The sequence below is a fragment of the Terrapene carolina genome, unplaced genomic scaffold, assembly GCF_002925995.2.
Source record: "Terrapene carolina triunguis isolate 2854851 unplaced genomic scaffold, T_m_triunguis-2.0 Scaffold97, whole genome shotgun sequence".
NCBI classification, from domain to species: Eukaryota; Metazoa; Chordata; order Testudines; family Emydidae; genus Terrapene; species Terrapene triunguis.
In genome coordinates this window covers 440,280-461,538 of record NW_020664448.1, presented here as the reverse complement: position 1 = coordinate 461,538, position 21,259 = coordinate 440,280, and the positions used below count along the sequence as shown (strand labels likewise).

Genomic DNA, 21,259 nt, shown 5'->3' with positions numbered 1-21,259 from the left:
AGGAGTAAATCATGTCTGATGCATCCTTAACTCCTGGAAGTCCCCCACCTGCTACTGAGCAGCCATAGGAAGACTTTGCCAACGGCAGTTCAGACCCTGCTGGAGCCACAGAGCAGGAATCATGGGGAGAAAGTCTGTGGCCTGCATTACACACAAGGTGAAACTATGAGATCATAAGGGTCCCTTCTGGCTTTACAATCTATGAAGCGTGTGCCAGGAGGAAAGAGGGGCCAGCAGGGCAGCAGTCATTCATGCAGACCAGCTCCTGCCTCCATATATCAGGGGGTGCCCATCTCTACGGATCTCCTGGATCCATGGGATGGAGACGTCTGTGCTCCTCCAAAGCCCTCTCACTTGAGGGTCGGGTCCCGCATGCTCTGCAGGGTTCACTACATGGAGTGGCCCCATGTAATTATATTGAAAGTCACATTACCCGGTTGCAGTGCTTAATAGAGATGGGATTCCACACTTGCTTAAAATTAAGCATGTGCTTTAGTGCTCTGTTAAACTGGGGCCATGATACGGATTGTATGTTATTTAGACAGTAAACTCTTTGGGTTGTAAATTCACCAGGGCTAGGAGCCTGTCATAGTTCTCTGTGCCTACTGATATCAATACCTTGACTATATTTGGCATGAACAAACAGCTTGTGTGTAGCTTCAAACCATATCATTAGTGGTTGGTGGGTGAGGATTGTCCTTCGCTCCACCACCCAGAACAACACGCAGCTCCAGCTTTCTGCCAGAGAAACACCATTCCATCAGTACTGCAACTTTTTGCTGCAGTGTTTGGTTTGGGCTGATGTGAACTCCTCCTACGCTGTTAAGAGTTGGAGGTGGATCAGACGTACCACTGGGGAGGCCACAATAATTGGACCATTCTTCGTGTACATGTTCTTTGAATAGGTAACAGGACTAGCGCTAATGGTTTGCGCCCTGAAGATTGTCTAGTGATTAGAAATGCCGGGTCAGCCAGGTGCTAGGGAGCAAGGAGCGGTCAGAATCATGCAAGTCAATGAGAGTTTGGCACTGACTTCACTGGGACCAAGGCTGCGTTTACCACGCTGATCTTCTCATACCTTCCTATTGGCCTTGACTGGAATAGAGATGTGTGGTTTCTCCAGTTTTGAAATCTTTCTTCTAATTAGCTTAATCCCCAGTCTGTGCTGAAGGAAACTGGTTAGCAAAGGTGGATCACCTGCCAAACAAGGGGACTGCGTTAAAATCAGCTGTATCTGTCCCGGCACTCTGGCAGTAGAAAGCAAGTTCCACGACAAGGCTCTCCAGGCTAGCAGGGGCTGGACTGACTCATGCAGTGGGACAATGAGCCAGCACCTCCTCTGGCTTCCAGCGGTTGCTGCTGGATTGAAGCTTTAATGTGTAAAAGCATCGGGGCAGATCCTCAGCTGGTGTAAATCAGCATCGCTCCACTGAGCCACGCCGAGACGCAGCAGCTGGGGATGGACTGTCCCAGTCCTCACTGTGCTATCAGCAAGAAGCAGCTGATCGGTCACTGCAATGGGACTTAGGAGACGGGAGCTCTAAGCATAGCAACCTAAAGGAGTTCGGTTTCCAACTCCCGGAAACTCAGTGGAGTCATGCACCTAATTCCCTTAAGCTCCAGCTCCACACACCTTAGGGTACGTCCACACTACCGGCCAGATCGGTGGGTAGCAATGGATCTATCGGGGATCGATTTATCGCGTCTCGTCTAGACACGATAAATCGATCCCCGAACGCACTCCCGTCGACTCCGGAACTCCACCAGGGCAAGAGGCGGAAGCGGAGTCGATGGGGGAGCCGCGGCCGTCGATCCCGCACCATGAGGACGGGAGGTAAGTCGAAATAAGATACGCCGACTTCAGCTACGCTATTCCCGTAGCTGAAGTTGTGTATCTTACATCGACACCCCCCCCCCACCAGTGTAGACCAGCCCTTAGATTTGGCAGGGCTTGCTCCCCCCAGGCTGCTGTGTGGGCATAGGCTAGGCCTTGCCTCCTCCCTGCAACCTTTGGAGAGGCTTAAAGCTACAGAAGCAGAGTCCAGGAGAGCACAAGGGCTGTAACAGGCTAGTCTTGGTGGGCAATGGTGCATCCTGCCAACCCTTCCCAAGAGACGTCACTGGCCCAGGACACTGAAAACCTGCATATCGCCCTGGTGACGTCACAGAGACTAAGGCCAGCGGGATTTCTCCCTGATCTGAGCAGGCAGCCGGCGGTTTAAAGTAACAGCAGCTCTAACACCTCCACTCCTGTGTCCGTGCCAGCTGTCAGAACAACGGGCGCTGGAGCAGTGTGTGGAAATAGCCCCTTTTCCAAATGAGCAGCACCGGGGAGCAATGGATGGATCCTGCACCTCAAGGGGAGTTTTGTTACTGACTCCCAGGGAGCAGGAGCAGGCCCTGCAGGTTTCCCTTCTTCTTAAAGGGCCAGACCCCTCAGGGATCCTGGCTGGTCCCGTACCGCTCCTGAGGGTGGTCAGGGGGTTGCTATGGAACGTCAGCTCCGTCAGAGAGGGAAAGAGAGCCACGGCTAGCAGGTCCTCCTCGTTTTTGATCTGCAAGATAAAATACAAAGCCACAGCACTCCCTGCTTGCGTGCGCTGAGGCGCTCTCTTTGATTCAGATTTTACTGTCATCATAAAGGGACCCGATGGTCTGAATCCCTGAGGCAGCAGTTTGGGGACAGAGAGGACTGTGCTGTCTAGTGGGTAGAGCACTGCGCTGGGACTGAGGAGACCCTGGGTTCTATTCCCAGCTCCGGCACTGGGTGACCTTAGAAAAGTCACTTCACAGCTCTGTGCCTCAGTTTCCCCATCTGCAAAACGGGGATGATGATTCTGGCTCTCCTTTGTAAAGGGCTTGGAGATCTATGGGTGAAAAAATGCTCTCTGAGGGGCAAAGCTCGCCCTCATTTCTCACAGTCCAGCAGCTCGGATCAGCCTGGAACAATGCATGCTGGGAAGTGTAGTCTCAATGAGCCACACCTCCATAGCAAAGAGGAGGGTGTATCTGCAATCATAATTTATAACAAGATGAACAACAATTCCATTTACATCAGGCTTTCCCCGGGCAGATTCCCCGGGAGCATCAGCCATCCTGCAGTCTGACCAGGAAGATCCAGCACTCAGGTAGCAGCCAGGCAAGAGAGAGGGCCAGACTGGATCACTCTACCACCCTTAGATCGGTGATGTCTTAGTACTACTCTGCTACTACAGCTGATTGTGCGTGGGGGTGGAAGGGGAAGGTACCCTCCATTGCACCAGGCACTGGCACAACCCAATCCCACACTCCGAGCACAGAGACCACCAGCAGTGCCAGATGCTTCAGAGGAGGCAGGGCAGGGGTGGCCTATGCGCCCGCCCTTCTGCGCCCACTAGCAGTCAGCAGCTGGAGCCCACTAATTTCAAAGGTGCAGCAATGACCACTCCAACCTGTGCTGCTCCAGCACCCCCAGAGGCAGGCACAGTGCCTCCAGCCCTAGGCCCTACCTCTGCCTCCCAGTGCCTTCTACAGCCTCAATCCTAGAGCCTGCCACCAGGCCAGGAGTGGAGTCACTGGGGACAGCAAGTGTCTAGGACAGAACAAGGGGACAGAGGTTTCCAAGTTTCTTACAGTCCCATGGTACAGCAGAACACAGCTGGCCACGGCAAGTCTCCGTGGTGAGTGTATTTCCAGTTCCACCAAGAAAGCATACCAAGGGGTTGCATGTAGCTGCAAAATAATGGCTCCCCTGTCCCCTGACAGGCCCAGATTTCGCCCTGACTATTACGGACAGCACCAGCCTGTAACCACACGGGCTGACTCACCTTGTTGTTGGCCAGGCTCAGATAGCGCAGTTCCGGAAGGGGGGGCGTAAACTCCTGGCTCAAAGTGTTCCTGGAACTGGCAGGGAGAGTCCCAGAGTTGGCGAGACATGAATGGTCGTTTCCCTCCATGAAAATATCCTTACAGAAAGAGGGGGAATAGTGAGACAGACAGAGCTGCCGCAGGGGAATCTCCAGGACATGGTGACATCTAAATCCAGTCCAATTACCATAAAAAGTCCACACTCGCTGAAGACCAGCAAAGTACTCATGGAATGGAACCAAGTAGGAAAGAGAGAATGCACGAAGCCTAATGGTTACCACTGAGGACTAGGCCTCAGGACGCCTGGGTTCCATCCCCATGCCTGCCATTGATTCACTGCGAGATCTTGGGCAAATCACTTAACCTCTCAGAGCCTCAGTTTCCCCATTTGTAACAGGTCAGGTGTGTTGCCGTTATTATATCTACAAGGTTCATATTGGCCTGGCTCCAGGCAGCACAGCGAGCTGGTACTTTCCCCTGCTGATTGCATCTTCTGCTCCAGAATCTCAGCGTTCATTTAAAATAAATTAAAACTCTAACCTTATAGTTGTATTGAAAACCTTCAAGATAGGAACCAAACACGCCACTGCTGTGATCTCTGCTTGAGCCTACAGCTAGCCTGGAAACCAATAGCTATCAGAGGTGTGAACGGCCCTGTAACGGGTTTCACTCCCTGCTCTGACACCTCCTCATGGATTGGTGCCCCCTTCTGTCCGTCATTCGCTCGCCCCACAGGCTCTCCAGGACTTGGGGTGCTCTCTGTGACTCAGCCCTCTGGCTACGTCATTATACAGTTTTCCCCTTCCAGGGTAGCCAAGTCCCACCCGACAATCTGCCCAGGGGCCGTCTCAGGCAGCGTTCTATAGTTCCCCGTCTCTGCCCCTTCCCCAGTGGCGGGTAGGAGAACTGAGCCCGCCTGCTACTCCATGTTCCAGTTCAGGGACCCTAAAATCAGCAGCCAAGGTCTGCACAGTATCAATCCTCGCTGCTCTTTCCTCCTCTGCCTTCCACAGGCTATTTCTCCCCACAACTCCTCGGGACAAACCCCTTCCATCAGGGACAGAATACCAGGGGTTTTTGCTCCTCACTGGGTTTCCGCCTACCCAACTTTCTGTGCCCAGAGAGCAACTGTAGACTCTTCCTGATGCCCCCGTCTGCTCTCAACTTCTGGCTTTATACAAGCCCATCTTGCTCCTGCACCTCAATTAGTGCTTATCAATCAAGCCAGACTCTCCCACAGGTGCGGCCAATAAGATTAATTGGGCCCTTCTGAATCACCTGAACCCCTTCAGTGCTGTTGCAGGGTGAACACCCCATCACAGACCCTTCTCAGTCTCAAGGAGGTGTTAACCCTGAAGTCTAATGAGGATGGATTAAATCTCAATATTTTATCACTGTTGATGAGAGCTTGCCTGAAAGGAGAGTGGAATGATCATATTAGGAAAATCCGCCCCAACCACTGAACGGCACAACCGTTTTGGTGACAATACTAACTTTTTTTCCTCACTCACTGCTGTGTGTTTGTAAAGCCCGTTGAGACCTTTGCATGAAAGGCACTGCGTAAGTGCCTGGGAGTAGCAGAAATTAACAGAGAGTCTTTTCCTCAGAAAATGCTCCTGCTGGGATAGTTCATAGGACCAGATGTGTTATTTAAACAGCAACCGAAATGTGCATTAAATCAGCTTTAAATGAAGACTAATCCATTAGAGCCAGGGGAGCCTTGAGAGAACTTGCTTTTGCATGTTGCATTAATGCTGGAGTTTTGTGTGGAATTTTCTAGAATTTTTAAATACAAATGGGTAATGAACTGCCCCCTACTGGATGGAATCAGAACTACTCTCTCTCCTACGTGTGTGCGTGCACACATGCTTCTACACTGGAGTTGGGGGTGTGATTCCAAGCTCAAGCCGACATACTCATGCTAGCGCTAAGTGAGCTAGCATGCAAAAAACTGAGCGTTGCAGCAGTACAGCGAGTAGCAGGAAGGGTGAGCCATCCCAAATACATACCTGTCCATACTCAGGGCAGCTAGCCCCTCCCACTGCTCACACCACCGCAGCTACATTCTTTTTAGCGTGCTCGCTTGATCAGAGCTAGCGCGGGTATGTCTCCTCAAGGTGGGAATTTCACCCCAGCCTGAAGCATAGATATAACCTGAGAGAGAGCGAAGCTGAGTTGTGGGTGCTTAGCGTCTCTGAAAATCTGGCCACTGATTTAAGTGCCTAAATACGGATTTCAGAGCCTAACTTCAGGCACCCAATTGCCAAATTATGGCCTATGTCACCTGACCATGATCACAGAGTAAGAAACTGGCAGTGGTAGGACAGAACTCTGGATTCTGCTCAACCTGACACTGAAATCGTTAGAACGCACTTCCACTCTGTGTAGGGAGCACTATACACCAAAATGGCATACAGCTTTATTTTAAACGTACACAGCAGATTTAAGAGCTGAAACATTCACAGGTTATGTGAAAATTAGCTGCACAAGACTCCAGGCTACTGATCATAAATCATTCAGGCTGCTAAGGCCTTGGCATTCCCAGAAGGGCTTCTAAAGAATAAGGCAGAAAGAGGCTAATGCTCCTAAAGAGAAGAACCCGAGGAGGAGAACTTTGGAATGTCCATCCTAGACTATAATCTCATTGGAGATTTTTAAGAGCAGGTTAGACAAACACCTGTCAGGAATGGTCTAGATAATACTTAGTCCTGCCTTGAATGCAGGGACTGGACTAGATGACCTCTCGAGGTCCCTTCCAGTTCTATGATTCTATAAGCCAGCAAACAGTTCTTACCAGCAATGGTGGTTCTCGAGAGACAGAAGTGAAAACAACCTCTGTAATAAAACACAAACAAATCACGGGCTTCTAAATACAACTGCATGGGACTCTGATGGTCAGCTCTTTGGGGCAGGACCACCTTTTTGTTCTCTGTTTGTACAGCACCTAGCGCAATGGGGTTCTGGTCCATAACAAGGGATCTTGGGCGCTGTGACAATACAAATGATAAATAAATCATAATGGAGCTGTGTTTTGTGTTGGCCCATCCCATAACTAGGGGAATCAGAAAGGATACATGCAGTGTCAGTCTGAGCCTGGAAGAGACCGTCTTCATGACGAACACAGCCTCTGGCGGAGTCTGCCAGCGAGTAGAGCAATTAGTACTGCTCAGGGCCTAATGGCAAAACATCCATTGATGTCAAGGGCACAGGATCAGGACCTCAACATAGTGGGTGTGCTGGTTGCACTGTAATCCACTGGTGAAATCCTGGCCCAACTGAAGTCAATGGGAGTTTTGCTGTTGATTTCAATGGGGCCAGGATTTCACCCCATATAGATGTTTAAGGCCAGAAGGGACCTTGTCTGACCTCATAATGAAGGGCGCTCTCTGAGTTACCAGTCTCTCCCCTCCTCCCCCATAACACACACACACACACACACACACACACACACACACACACACACACACACACACACATACTATCCTCCATGGTATTGCTGTTTGAATCGCGGCATGCAGTTTCTGATACATGGCTCTGGAAAGGCTCAGCCGCGGATTAAGAAACCTGATCCTTCTCCCACTAAGATCAATGGCAACGTTCCCATTGATTTCAACAAGAAGAGAAGCAGGCCCTGAGAGCTGGGAATGAAAGGCAGAGCTGTTACCTGTCCTGTCTGGATCCTGGTGGTTTTGTAAAATTAAGTATTCTAGTTGCTCTTTCTCCGTCACCAGCTGGCCTTGCAACCCTGCCCCACCTTGCAGCGGCTGCTCGTGCTTCTGTCCGAATCTAGATGGAAAGCTGCATGACTCTGCCTTGGTGCCCATCTTTGCCGATTGTGGGTGGAGGGAGAACTGGGAATTCTCCATTTGATGCAGGTAAGGGACCTCTGCAATCCCATTCTTGTCCAGGTTTAACTGCTTCAGGCTGATCAGAAGAGGAAGTGACCGTGAAGCCTAATGAAAGTTACTATTGCACAATATGCAACAAAGCCCTGTTACTAGCACCTGGAGTGGGAAACTGTCCCTGAGCCTCCGTGGATGCTGTACTTCTCAATAACAATGCAACATGAAGGTTTCAGAGAGAGCTGCTTCTCCCACAGCTCTTCATCTATGCTGAAATACGCTAAGGTAACAATCACAGGCCCGCTTGTGTAAGGTGCTGAGGGTCTATGGGAGTTCTCAGCGTCTTGCAGGATTGGGCGCTGTAGCCTGAGTGACCCCACGTTTGTTCGGTTATTTGGGCTCAGATAGGAAGACGGGCTGGCAGTTGGTTAAATCAGGAGGTGCTGATCCTGGGGTTTGGGTAATTGGGATCCTGCTGTAAGAATAGAACAATGCTTTGTACCTCCATAGCAGCTTAAAATCATTGATGAATTTAACCTGTGAGGAAGGTACGCATGAGAGCCCCAACTGACAGATGGGGAAGCTGAGGCCCAAGAGATTAACTGACTTGTTCAGGGTCACAAAGGAAATTTGTTGAAGAAACAGAAATAAAATCAAGGGCTCCTGATACCTAATCCCATGTCCCAACCCAGTCTGGCCGTCCACCTCTCTTCAGAGCTTCACAGACAATATGAAATTCTACGCCAGGAATGTCTGCACTGAGGAAGAACAATAACATATGGAGCATCTCTTTGAATTCAGACCAAACCACCACCTCTAGGCCAGTTACAGTTCCAAAATGCTTGCAAAAAAACACAATCTAGTGATTGTCAGCAATAGGAATCGGAGGAGAACATAAGAACGGCCATACTGGGTCAGACCAAAGGTGCATCTAGCCCAGTATCCTGTCTTCTAGTCCCAACTCTGCCGCTGACTGCCTGAGTGATCTTGCATGAGACACTTCACCGCTTTGTGACTCAATTTCCCTTCCTGTAAAATGGGGATAACAACACTTAGCCAACTCACAGGGTGCTGTGGTGTCTGACTCGTGAATGTTTGCAAAGGGCTTTCAGATCATTCAGTGTGACAGAAGTGCAGGGTATTATTATAAAATGCTCTCCTGCCAGCTCCTCTTGGCTTGTTCACGCACTCCTCATTGGAGCTGGGAGAGTTTTCAGGTTGATCGCAATTCCGAAAAATTGAAAAAAATTTATTTCAGGTTGAACCAAAAACATGTTTTCAAATTTGCAGCAAATAAAAAAGTTAGGCAAAATGAACACAAATTTGTGCCCCAAATCTGCTTTTTTCATCGAAAAAAAGTTTCTGTGGAAAATTTCACTCAGCTCTCCTCCTTCCTCCTGCTCCGCTGCATGCCCCCTACAAGCCCCCTCCCCCTTCAAAAACCTTCTCAAATCCTATTGTTCTATAACACACAGCATGTGTGAAGACCACACCAGTGTGTCCACGATTCTACTGTAGCAGGTGGCCCCCTCTTGGCGAGGGCTTGGGGCCTGATTCTGCACCGACTGATCTCCTCGACTCAGATGCCTCTAAAATGCAGTGCACACCACCAGTGAGCTGTATGAATAGCTAATGCTGATCATAAATCAAAGAGACTTTTCACACTGGCTTCCGTAACTCAGCTGGGCTGAAATAACCTCCTGGGCCCATCTGAGGCAGTTAAATCCATGGAAGGAAAATGGGAAGAGCAATCTGCTCCAATCCATCATTTCTGAGCCTTGGGACATGAGCAAAAGCACTTGGCATGATTCTGAATTATGTCCCATCCATTTATTTTAGGGCAGCTAGGGGGACATTGTCACTTTGCGGCTGTTTTCACTGACCTACAGTTCCCAAGATTACACAAAGTGGAAAGGAAAATACCCTAAATGAGTTACAAAGGCTTTTTTTTTTTAAGTTTCAATGTGTTGCTAAGAGCAGCGAGCAGAGACGGGCAGTGTGCCAAAAGAAGTCGTAAACATCTGCGGCATGATGGTTTCTTTACCTGCGGAGATTAGCCAGGCTTACAAAGACGCTCGGGTGAGAAAGATCATTGTCATCCAGCAACAAGACTTCTAGAGATGGAAACCTTAAACAACTTGGGCTGTCACTGCAAGTACAAAAGGGATCTCATTAATAAATCAAACAGGTGGAGAGAAGTCAAAACCACATTTTTCACTGCTGTGCAAGAAACAGATCTCCACTGGTTCAACTAGAGACATGAGCCTTGGTCTTTACACATTACCTTTTTAAAGTACAGGCTCCATTAAGACTCCATTTTTATATGATTTATAAAGGGTTAATAAATTATTAATAGCCGTTTAAGTATGTTATGGGCAAGATTAGGTGGTTCTAAGCATGTTACTGGTATTTAGCTGCATGAAGCATGTTTCCGGCATGGGTTACATATGTTATAGGTAGTTCTAAGCATGTTACTGGCATGATTTAGAGGCGTTAAGTATATTTCTTGCATGGTTTAGCGAATGTTAAAGACGGTTCTAAGCATGTTATTGGCAACGGTCCTCAAGAAGCAGATCCTGCTCCGATAGAAGACAATGGGAGTTTTGACATTGGCATCAAAGGAGCAGGATTGGGCCTAAGGGCCACACTCAGTCAAATTCCCATAGTCAGGATCACTGACTTCAATGGGAGTGCTGTCTGAGCAAGGACTGAAGGCCTGACCCTGGGAGGAGCTGATCACCCTAACTCCCATGACACCTCTGAGGTCAATGGGAGTTGGTGGTGCTTGGTACCCCTAACAATTAGGCCTTCAGGTTGAATTTTAATTGAATTTTAGTAGTTGAATAAAACTATCGTATTTTTTTCCCACACTTCCCAGTTATTGAAATCTACTAATGACTAATGAATAGACTACAAATATTAAAACAAAAGTATTTCTATTAAATGGAATTTGGAAACTAAAAGTAACGAGGTAAAATACTTTCTGCATACACACACACACACACACACACACACATACACACAGAAAGAGGAAAATACTGACATTTAGAAAAAAGAAGTATCAATGATCGCTCCTTTGTAAAGGCTGAAAATGACTGTGATACTTAACTTAAAGCAGTATAGAATATTGTGCCGTATTTATAACGCTTTACCTAAAAAGTTAAAGAAGTTTCCCCCCTGATTAGGTATATCAAACAGCAGCCTTTAACTTTTTAGTCAAAGTTTATGAGGAGTGCTCAGTACGTTTGTTACATTTATTTACATGATATGAATAGATTGTAGCAAGTTTAGGCCTTTATGTAGTTTATCATAAATTCAGATTTAAACACAAAATTGTTAAATGTCTTAGCTTTTAAAAAGACAAAAATGATCAGGGAGAAGGCCCCTGAAGGAGGCTGTAGGAGGTTCTGGGCAGGTGGGCGAATAGGTGAGTGGTTTGCCAGCTGACGTCCCAAAACTGGAGAAGGCTCAAGGCAGCAGCCGAGGGAGTTGCCTGCTGACTTCCAAGTTGAGGCCAAGGGCTAGATAGAGCTGAAGGCAGGGGAGTATCAAGGGGGCTTACCCACTGATGTCTCCACATTGGAACCAGAGAGGGCTGAGGGCCAGGGAAGCAGTGGAAGGGCCCAGCTGATGGCCTTTCTGAGATGAGAGGTTAATGGAACTGGGGGACTGATGGGTAGTTTCCTGGTGAGGATGAACTTCCAGCAGGGAGGCTGGGGAAGGGCCTGCTGGGAAAAACAGGGCTACACTCCATCTGGAAGGGCTGCAGTAACTGTCCAGGCAAAAGGACAGGAGAGGACCAAAGAAGAACATGGATGTGGTAGAAGATGCCAGAGTGTGGTATATGCTACATTGATGTCCCGGATGCTGTAGGAATTTAAGGACTGGGGATGATAAATGGTCCATGTTTTGGGAGTTTTCTCACAGATTGTTTGCACTATGGTTTGGTAACAAACCAGTCCCAAGGAGGGGTATTATTGAGCCTGTTGTAGAGTCCGAAGGGGCTCAAGAGGTTAAGTGGGATGGTAATCACAGTATCAGGGTGCCCAGCCACACAGGGCCGGCTCCAGGCACCAGCCGAGCAAGCTGGTGCTTGGGGCGGCAGATTGAACGAGGTGGCATTCCGCCCAATCCTAGGGCGGCACGGCCGCTTTTTTTTTTTGTTGCTGTTCCGTTCCGGCCGCCCTGTAGGGGGCGGCGGCGCGGAGGACGGGAGTGCCCTGCAGCAAGCCCGGCGGGGCAGCCCGCGTCCTTCCCTCCCCGCCGACCGGAGCGGAGCCCTCCCGGCAGGCGGCAGGAGGCGACATGGCGGGAGGGGCCGCGTGGCAGCGCCCCACTGTAGCCCTGGCCGCCCCCCTTCTCTCTCTCTCCTGCCCGCTCCCTCCCCCTCCCCCCCGCTAGCCAATCCCCCTGCACCCGCGCCCCACCCGCGCCGCAGGTTTTTGTTTTTGTTTTTTTTTTTTGCTTTGCCGTTCTGGCCGCCCCGTTTTTGTTTTTGTTTTGCTTGGGGCAGCCAAAAAGCCAGAGCCGGCCCTGCAGCCACAAGGGGGCACTCAGGGATGGGGGGGAATTGTTCACAGGGGCCAATTATTGCCAGTTATGGAGAAGACTCCTCTGACCACTCCAAACTGGAATGACATCACCAATCCATTTCACACGTAAGAACAGCTAGCTCTTACCATCAGTACATCGCAAAGCGCTTTACAAAGGAGGTCAGTATCATTATCCCCATTTAACAGAGGGAGAAACTGAGGCACAGAAAGAGGATCTGACATGCCCCAAGGTCACTCAACAGCAGAGGTGGGAACAGAAGCAAGGTCTCCCAAGTCCCACTCCAGTGCTCTATCCACTAGGCCACCATGCCTTCCTCTCACAGGCAACCAAACAGCTAGATGATAACAACTTGGGGTAATTACCAACCTGGGCTGGATTCAAACCAGAGACATACAACTGACAGGCTCCTCTTAAGAGGTGTGGAGGACCTTTGACCTCAACGTGAGTTTAAGTGCTCAGAACTTACCGGGAGACACCCAACAGTTTAGAGGGTTGGGCCCCTTTAAGTTACCGAGGAACCTGACACAGGAGGAGCTGTTGGAGTGCACAGATAAGATTCTGCAATACAAAGGTTCCCGGATTGGCCCTCTGCCTCTGCTCTGGGATATGAGATAGCAGCTGGGCGTGAAGTGGTAGGGGAGAGGGATGGGAGCAGGGCCTAGATTTCTAGGGGAGGCAGCTGTTAAAAAAACCCCAACCCTTGGGTGTTGAGGTGGATAGGAGGTTCTTCTCCCACCTTGATCACGGGACAGGTGGTGCCATGGTCCCCATGGGGCTGAAGTCAACGGGACTGATCACACGCTTATAGCTAAGCCCATGCTTAAGTGCTTTGCTGAACTGTGTGCAGAGTGTTCAGCACCTTGTGTGCAAGCCTTTAGTAAGGGGGGCTCTGTCCTGCCCAATCACCCATGGGAGTAGGGTGACCAGATAGCAAGTGTGAAAAATCAGGACAGGGGGTGGAGGGTAATAGGTACCTATATTTAAAAAAGCCCTGAATATCGAGACTGTCCCTATAAAATTGGGACATCTGGTCACCCTACATGGTAGGGGGAGGGGAATATTTGGTCTCATGGGCATCTGACCGAGCGGGATTTTCCATGATAAACCTGTGTGCTTTTGGAATCTAACCTGCTGGCCAACTCCATATTTCCTGGGAGAGCGGGGAGGGGGAGGGGGGGTCACACTCACTCTGCCATCAGCCATGAGGCTCTTTCAATGATGGATTTTTTTTACCCAGAAATAAAAAAAACAGGTTTCAGTTTTCAAGGTAAGAAGTGATCACTGTCAAGACAAGCTCAATCCTTGGCCTGCCAGCCATGACAACAACCGTCCAACAGTCATGTTAATGTAACCTGCTACATGATCCTCACCTTACCCACAGTAGCAGGTCTTTTAAACAGAACAGTGCCGTGGTTACATTTCAGAAAGACTGATAATGCACAGTGAGAGTCTGTCTTTTTATTCAGATCAAATGAATACTGCTTCACGATTCTCTCTCTTTCTGGACTTACTTCTCTGAGAGTGCCAGGTCAGAAGGAAGAGATCTAAGTCCATTGGCCGTTAGGTGAAGAACCTTAAGTTGAGACAAAACTCCCAATGTCCGAACATCCTCAGGAGACAAATTGTTATAAGAAAGATCCAGTATCTAGGGGAAATGTAAAAGAAATTCCCAATGTAGCAAAAACCAAACACATTGGCCTCTGCTAGAACTACTTATGGTTTCCTATATATACGGGATATTAATAAATAATAATAAGTAAGTAATATTCAGTGAGGCCCGATCCTATGAGGTGATGGTGACACTCAACTTCCAGTGACTTTAGTGGGGGTGGAGGATGCTCAGCCTTTGCAGGAAGAGCTCAGCATTGATACCTGTGACAACAGTTCAGGTGCGAGCAGGCAAATAGAAACTGTCAGGGAAGTGACTGAAAAAGGAAGATTTTGTGACAGAAGAGTTTTCGAGTCACTATTAGTAGAAATATTTTTATAATACCTTGCACTTCTGATGCACCTTCCCCTGGAGTGTCTCAAAGCACTTTCAAAACGATTCTGAGTGTGTGAAGTATAAGCCTAGCTTGGCCTGCGAATGGAAGAGGTCTCGGGGGTTTGGGAAACTGAGGCACAGAGCGGTTACTTGACTCGCCCAAGGTCACACAGTATACCTCTGACAGGGCCAGGAATAAAACCTAGTCTCCTTGCTCCCAGTCCTGTGCTCTAAAGACTACACCGTGCTCCTTCCTCTAATCACGAACATACTTGGTTTAAAAAAACAGCTCTAAAGAATGTAGGTGTGTGGCTTTAGTTAAACACTGACAAATTGTATCTAAAAATGACCTTTTCCCATAAAAGTATCAGAAAAATATTTTCAATGTTCCTTATTCACAGTCTCTGAATGAAAGATGCCCAAAAATAGCCAGCCTGGGAATTCAAAGCAATTCTGAAGGCATCACCATCTCATCCCACTAATCTCCAACATGGGTATCCCATGTGAAATATTGAGTAACAACCAGCCTATAGTTACATTCACTCTTGTCACCAATGGAGTATGTGAATCACATCTGTGCCCAAGATGAAGAGATAAAAATCTCCTTATTGAATTCCTCATTATATTTTCTGCCCACATCTTCACCATTTTGCTCAGGTTTCCTTTACAATATCCACAATGAAATCTAAATATCCTGTTAAATAATGTTAATAACAAATATCAATAATGTTACACCTTGCTATGACAACTCTAAATGTGGGTGGGTAGAAGATGAGTTTGGTTTCCACCTTCCCTCTGATCTTACTTCCAAGTGCAGAAAGTCTCCAGCGCTGATTTTAAGATTTCTTAGTCCATTCAAGGAAAGTTCTAGTTCCCTTAGCCCAGAAAACTTACGAAATGCTTCTAAATGAATAAAAAGAGAAAAAAGTCGTATGAGAAAATTGCGTTGAAAAAACAATTGACATCTTGCTGTGGAACCGGCCAAGGTACCCAGCTGGCAGGAGAGAGTAGGACCATGTTTTTCTAGGAGAGAAAAACAAATCAGATTTTATTTCTAAATGATCATTTATATGGTTTTGTTTTGAAATTCTAGCCTTTAAAAAAAGAAAAAGAAAAAGAAAGGGGCCTAACAGAGTGAGGGGTCCAGCTCTCACTGAAAGGCAATGGAAAATGGACAGCTAACTCCCTCATGCTGCCTTGAAAATCTCTCCTAAGTGAATTTAGTGTTGGTGAAAAGCACTGGCCCTTAAATCCTGAGAGGTGAGCAGAACCCACGCAGCAATAGAAGGCCCACCCCCTCAGATGAGTGATGGGGCAGCACTTAGGGCTTAACTGAATATGGGGGACAAAAAAATGAACAAACAGGAATGGGGTGAAGAGGTACAACATGAGGGAACCACAAGGAGACGCCAAACAGAGAATCCTCTTGACAAACCTGGAGACCAAAGTCCCCTGTTTATATAAACATCAGGTGCATCATGGGTAATGGCAGTGAAAGTCACACCGTGCCTCAAGCCTGCCCTGGAGGGGCCGACCACCTCTATGAGTTCAGTCTCCGATTGCCATTCATTCTCTGGTCTCAGTACCAATTCTACTGACTGTTTAATGGTGTGTAACCATGTCCATTAGGAACTGGACTGAGGCCATCAAAGTCACTTCATAGAAGGGCCAGTGAACAGCCATCAGACAGTAACAACTTTTAGTCATTACTGACCTGAGCGGCAGTCAAAGTGAAAGACTCTATACCCTATTACTTACCCCTTGAGCTATCCAGAGCTCCTTTTTGTAAAATGCTCAATGTTAATTTTCAGCATCGCTCCCCAGTCTTGAGCAAAACAAGCTGAAACAAAACACTGGCCGACATGGAAGCTGACTGCTAGCCCCTTTAAACAATAAAGAGCGGGAGTTTGGGCCCCCAAAACAATCTGTCCCACCAAGGATTAGGAGAGTCACTGGAGTGCAGAGGTGGGGGGTTAACATTGTCTTTTTTTTGTTAAGTAAAGAACTGAGACTGCAATTTGATTTTATGGTGAGTCCTGGGAATCTGGGATGGCCTCCACATGGGTCACAACTAGGACTCCAATCCTGCAACACATGGAGTGTCACAGGCAGTCCTCCAGGTACTATCAATGATTGGATTGGGGCCTAAAGTGTTCGGGAACATTGGTCCACTTCCAACAAAATAATGCCAGCCATTGCTTCTCTTTCGATCCCCTCTCCTACTGGCCGTGCCAGGAGCAATCCTGCATATCCCTAAATATGCCTGCAAATGCAGCTCTCATTGCCTCAGCAACATTGACCATGTATGGACCTGTCTCGTTGCAGTCTTCATCCATGCCTCAAGGTTGCTTCTTACCTCGATGGCTGCAACTCCCTTCCCTGTAAATCTCCAACTCCCTACACTCCAGAATGTACAGAATACTGCTTCTTCTCTTCCCATGTATATAAGAAAGCATGACATCATCCCATCCTCAGATCATTCCAGTGGCTCCCAATATATTTCAGGATCCAGTTTACAGCTGCCATCTTTTTTTTTAAAACCCTGCATGAACTCCTACCATGCTGGGTGTTTAAACTCTCCTAGTGTGCTCCTTCACAGACCCCACCCATAAGATGACATCTTCAATCCCTCAATGTTTTTGCCTGACCATGACTGTTGTCAGTTTCCCACAGTTTGGTCACATTTAAGGGTATGTCTACAATGCAGAGACTATATCCACATAGCTAGATTGGCATCGCTATGCCAACATTGCCCCATAGCACTGAAGCAGCCTGCACCCACAGAAGGGTTGTTCCTTTTTTGTCAAAGCAGGAACACCACCTCCCCAAATTACATTAGCTATGTCAACAGAAGCACTCTGGGCAGGGGTGGGTTTTTTTCACACCCGACTGAGGTAGCTATGCTGATATATCTTTCAAGTGTAGACCAAGCCTTAGTCTTCCTCTGCATGGCCAACCATCCATACTTCAATCCTTCCTGGCCTATCCTAGATATCGCCCCGTAAAGATGACCCACCAGCTGGATTACATGCCCCAATGTTCTCTTAGGCTTATGCTATCGTAAAGCTAGTAAAGGTTAAATAGGTACAATGGAAGATGGTCAGCTCATGGATCAGACCCAAGGCCCATCCAGTCCAATAGCCTGTCTCGGACAGTGGCCAGTGCCAGATGGTTCAGAGGAAGGAATAAGAGCCCCATAGTAGGCAGATGTGGAGCAATCTGTTCCCAACATTAGGTCTCATCCTGATCTCCAAGAGCAGAGACATGAGCTTAAATCTTGTAGCATGAGGTTTAATATCCCTTCCAAAATGTTGTAATTAATTTTAACAACTCTGGAAATTCTTGATATTACTGATGAACACGTTTGAAAGAAAATATAAACCACACCTCAACTCAACACAATCTCTACAATACACGATGGCCCAATATAATTTGCTGTTTTTCAAAGATGCAAGTCCGTTTCACATGTTTCCTCCTCTCTGATCTGCGTGTATCCTTGAACCACTGAAGGAAACATTTAGCTTAATTTTTTTATTCTCGACTAAAATTTGTTTCTTTTATTTTCTCCAAATTAATAACTGATCATACAGCACTAGGCTTGTGTTGGCTTGAAATACCCTACTCTGCAAGTGGGTCTAACAAATCTGTATAAAGCCAAAGCGTGAGCAAGCAGTGATCAGTTACTTACAAGTGGGAAAAGCATATCAGGATGATCTCATCACTGTCGCCTCCAGCACCAGACAATTCACAGCTTCAACTTCCCTTTGTAAGGCTGACTTATACATAACTTTTTGTTATATTTTCTTATACCTATGTATTAGTCTCTCATTTCCCTATCAATCCTCCACCCCTGCCAGTACAAGTTTTGTGCTAACTCAGGGCCGCCCAGAGGATCCAGGGGGCTTGGGATCTTGCCGCCGAAGACCCAGCACTTCGGCGGCGGGTCCCGGAGCAGAAGGACCCCCCGCCACCGAACTGCCGTTGAAGACCCGGAGCGGAAGAAGCCCGGGCCCCGCAAGAGTTTTCCGGGGCCCCCAGAGCGAGTGAAGGACCCCGCTCCAGGAGCCCTGAAAAACTCTCGTGGGGGCCCCTGCGGGGCCCGGGGCAAATTGCCCCACTTGCCCTCCCCCCACCCCCCCCGGGCGGCCCTGTGCTCACTCAGACCAGTTTCTTCTAGTGCTGTAGTTGCTTGCATCTTCTGATTTTCCTCACAAACACGATTACATTGCATCTTTCTTACATATGTGCAACACTAAACAAGATTACTCTGCTATTTCTGTTAAATCAGAGCAGGTGTCTGTCAGGCCTTTGCTCCCAACACCTGGGACTAAGGAAACCTGGTTTCTATTCCCTGTTCTGCCACTGGCCTGCTGGGTGTCCTTGAACAAGTCGATTCACCTGTCTGTGCCTCAGTTTCTCCATCTGTAAAATGGGGATAGTGATACTGGCTTCCTTCTTACAATGCTTTCAGATCTATTGATGAAAAACACTATGTAAGAGCTAGGCATTATTAGCATTATTATAAGAACTTCTACAAGGAAATCTACTGGATGGTGGGGGCAATTCTCCAGCAGAGAGGTGCCACATGTGCCTTCTTTTTGAAACCTATTTGTGAGATTCCAGCCATAAGCTCAGAGATGCTTAGCTTCCCTGTATTACGTGCCTCTGTCTAAGAGAGAGATCTACATTTCAGCAATATACCTTCTTACCTAATGTCAGTAGGTTTTCTGTAGCATTGATATAAGCGACGGAATCAAACTGCTCAAAGTCATCTTCTTTAGCCTGAAAGAAGAGAAAGAAAAGCAAGCGTTGGTACCCATTTTGAAATAACTGGATCTTTTTTTCTCACAACTCCTAAGCTGTAGCACTTCCCAGTATTTGTTTCCTACTGTGCATTCTGAAAATGGGCAGCAAGTCTCCGAGGGTCTGTCTTCACTGCAGAGTTAACTTGGGTGATCAATTGCTCCAGTCCCTTATGGCTCACCCAGGAACCCCACTTTAGCCCCTCACAGGGCCCCTCACCCCTCTAACCCCAGCATCCCATCTTCACAAAAGGACTGGTGACCTTTTCACCCCTTCTTTCCCCTTCCCCTCTTGTCTTCTTGGGGTGGGCAGATGGCTTAGACTCCCTCCCCTATTCAGAGGAGCCTGACACAGAAAATCTCCAAGTGGCGAGAGCCAATGGGACAGAGCGGGGAGCCAATCCCAGTCTCATGGGACAGGAGCCGCTACTGCAGGGTGAGTGCAGGGCACGCTCGCTCTCCAACACGGTACGTGTACTCCCTGACTCTCCGAGGCCTCCCGTCCGCACTGGACTGGGATACAGACAGGGACACCCCTGTACCCTGCCATCCACACACGGGGGAGTGGGGCCTGACAGTTTTACTCAGCCACACCCCCACAAGAATATTTTCACCAGCCATCTATCCACAGGAGCCACCACCACAGTATGTCCAGTGGACTTATTTAATACTTACTATGGGAACATGTATATTATGTATAATGGGTAAGAAATATTTAATAAACCAGATTTTTTTGCACTAAATCTGTTTACTGGGTCACAACAGGCCATCAAGGTTTCCAGGCAGATCCTGTCCCCAAAAATGTCAAGAACCACTGAGTTATACTACAAGTGCACAGTTGTCTGGCCTGGTTGCAGGGAGGAAGTAGGTGTCTGCATTCTCACACATTGTTTGCCTGCAGCATGGACACTCACGAGCTAACACAGTGGATCTCTCAGGATCTGAGGTGGTTCTCCACATTTAGTTTAGAGAGTATCTCTTACTTACTGAGACCAGATTTTTGTTGCTTATATCCACAGAGCACAGATCTGAAGGGATCTTCACACAGTGGAGCTTAATCTGGGAACACAAACCAAAGGGTTAGCCCTGCAGCCTAGCCAAGCAATTCCACATTCAACAGTTCGGTATCTGGACACACGAAGGCACAGGAACAACCAGGACCAGGACTGCCAACTGCTATGGGTTTATTATCTGGATGATGACTTGGGGACAAGTGACTCTGCTCTCACTTCTAGAGGAGCTTCCCCAGAGTATGTAACACACAGGGCCACCCAGAGGATTCTGGGACCTGGGGTCTTCGGCGGCGGGGGTCCTTCCGCTCTGGGTCTTCAGGGCACTTCGGCGGCGGGTCCTGGAGCGAGTGAAGGACCCGCCACCGAACTGCCGCTGAAGACCCGGAGCGGAAGGAGCCCTCGCCGCTGAATTGCCGCCGAAGACCCGGAGCGGAAGGAGCCCTCGATGCAGAATTACCGCTGAAGACCCGAAGCGGAAGAAGCTCGGGGTCTTCGCTCCGGGTGTGTTCGGTGGCACTGAAGGACCTGCCGCCGAAGACCCGCCGAAAACTCTCGTGGGGGCCCCGTGGGGCCTGGGGCAAATTGCCCCACTTGCACCCCCCCGGGCGGCCCTGGTAACACACAGCTGAAGTGCCAGCTCTGCCAGGCGTGTGGCCGCACGCTGCAGCAGGACACGTGCAGAGGTGCAGGGTGCCCGGCTCTGACGGCCTGAGCCCAGCTGACAGCGTGAGGGGCGCTCGCTGTGCGGGGAGCTGGAACCACGTGCTGGGTGGGGCGTGATCGGCGCCGTGCGGGCTGGGTTCGGGATCGGGCGGGAGGTGCCCCTCCCCCCAGCCTCAGCACAGCAGCGCCCCCTGCTGGCGGGGCCTGGGTGTGCCTGGGGGTGCGGGTCCCCCCGGGGCTGGGCTGGGGGAGGCGCGCGCGCACAGACGGACGCGCGCAGTGAGGGGTGGGGCGCGTCCCCGCCAGACTCCGGCCCGCACAGGCGCATTGAGCCCGAGTCCCGGGTGGCGCCGGCGGCTTCCGGCCTCGTTTCCCGCTCGACACCTCAACGGAAGCAGCGTCCGGCGCCGGCCTGGGCGCCGCGTTGAGCGGCAAGGCCCGGGGTGCGAGGCCGCGGAAAGGAGCCCGGGGAGGCAGCGGGGGCCGGGGGGATGGGAGCGGAGGCCGGCAGGGCCGTCCTTAGGATTTATGGTGCCCTAGGCGGGATTATTAAAA

At 49.1% G+C, this 21,259-nt stretch overlaps 1 protein-coding gene across 1 annotated transcript in view; it reads right to left on the bottom strand.

Annotated features, from left to right (window-relative positions):
- Positions 1-21,259, bottom strand: part of XRRA1 (X-ray radiation resistance associated 1) — a 55,925-nt gene that overhangs the window by 7,618 nt on the left and 27,048 nt on the right. Inside the window, exons 4-13 of the mRNA XM_026651701.1 lie at positions 20,016-20,087; positions 18,936-19,008; positions 15,032-15,129; positions 13,754-13,887; positions 9,733-9,837; positions 7,511-7,770; positions 6,641-6,681; positions 3,807-3,944; positions 2,462-2,555; positions 1,079-1,197 (exon numbers count right to left, since the gene is read on the bottom strand). Coding sequence (XP_026507486.1) covers positions 1,079-1,197; positions 2,462-2,555; positions 3,807-3,944; positions 6,641-6,681; positions 7,511-7,770; positions 9,733-9,837; positions 13,754-13,887; positions 15,032-15,129; positions 18,936-19,008; positions 20,016-20,087 — 1,134 coding nt within the window. The remainder of the gene's footprint in view (positions 1-1,078; positions 1,198-2,461; positions 2,556-3,806; positions 3,945-6,640; positions 6,682-7,510; positions 7,771-9,732; positions 9,838-13,753; positions 13,888-15,031; positions 15,130-18,935; positions 19,009-20,015; positions 20,088-21,259) is intronic.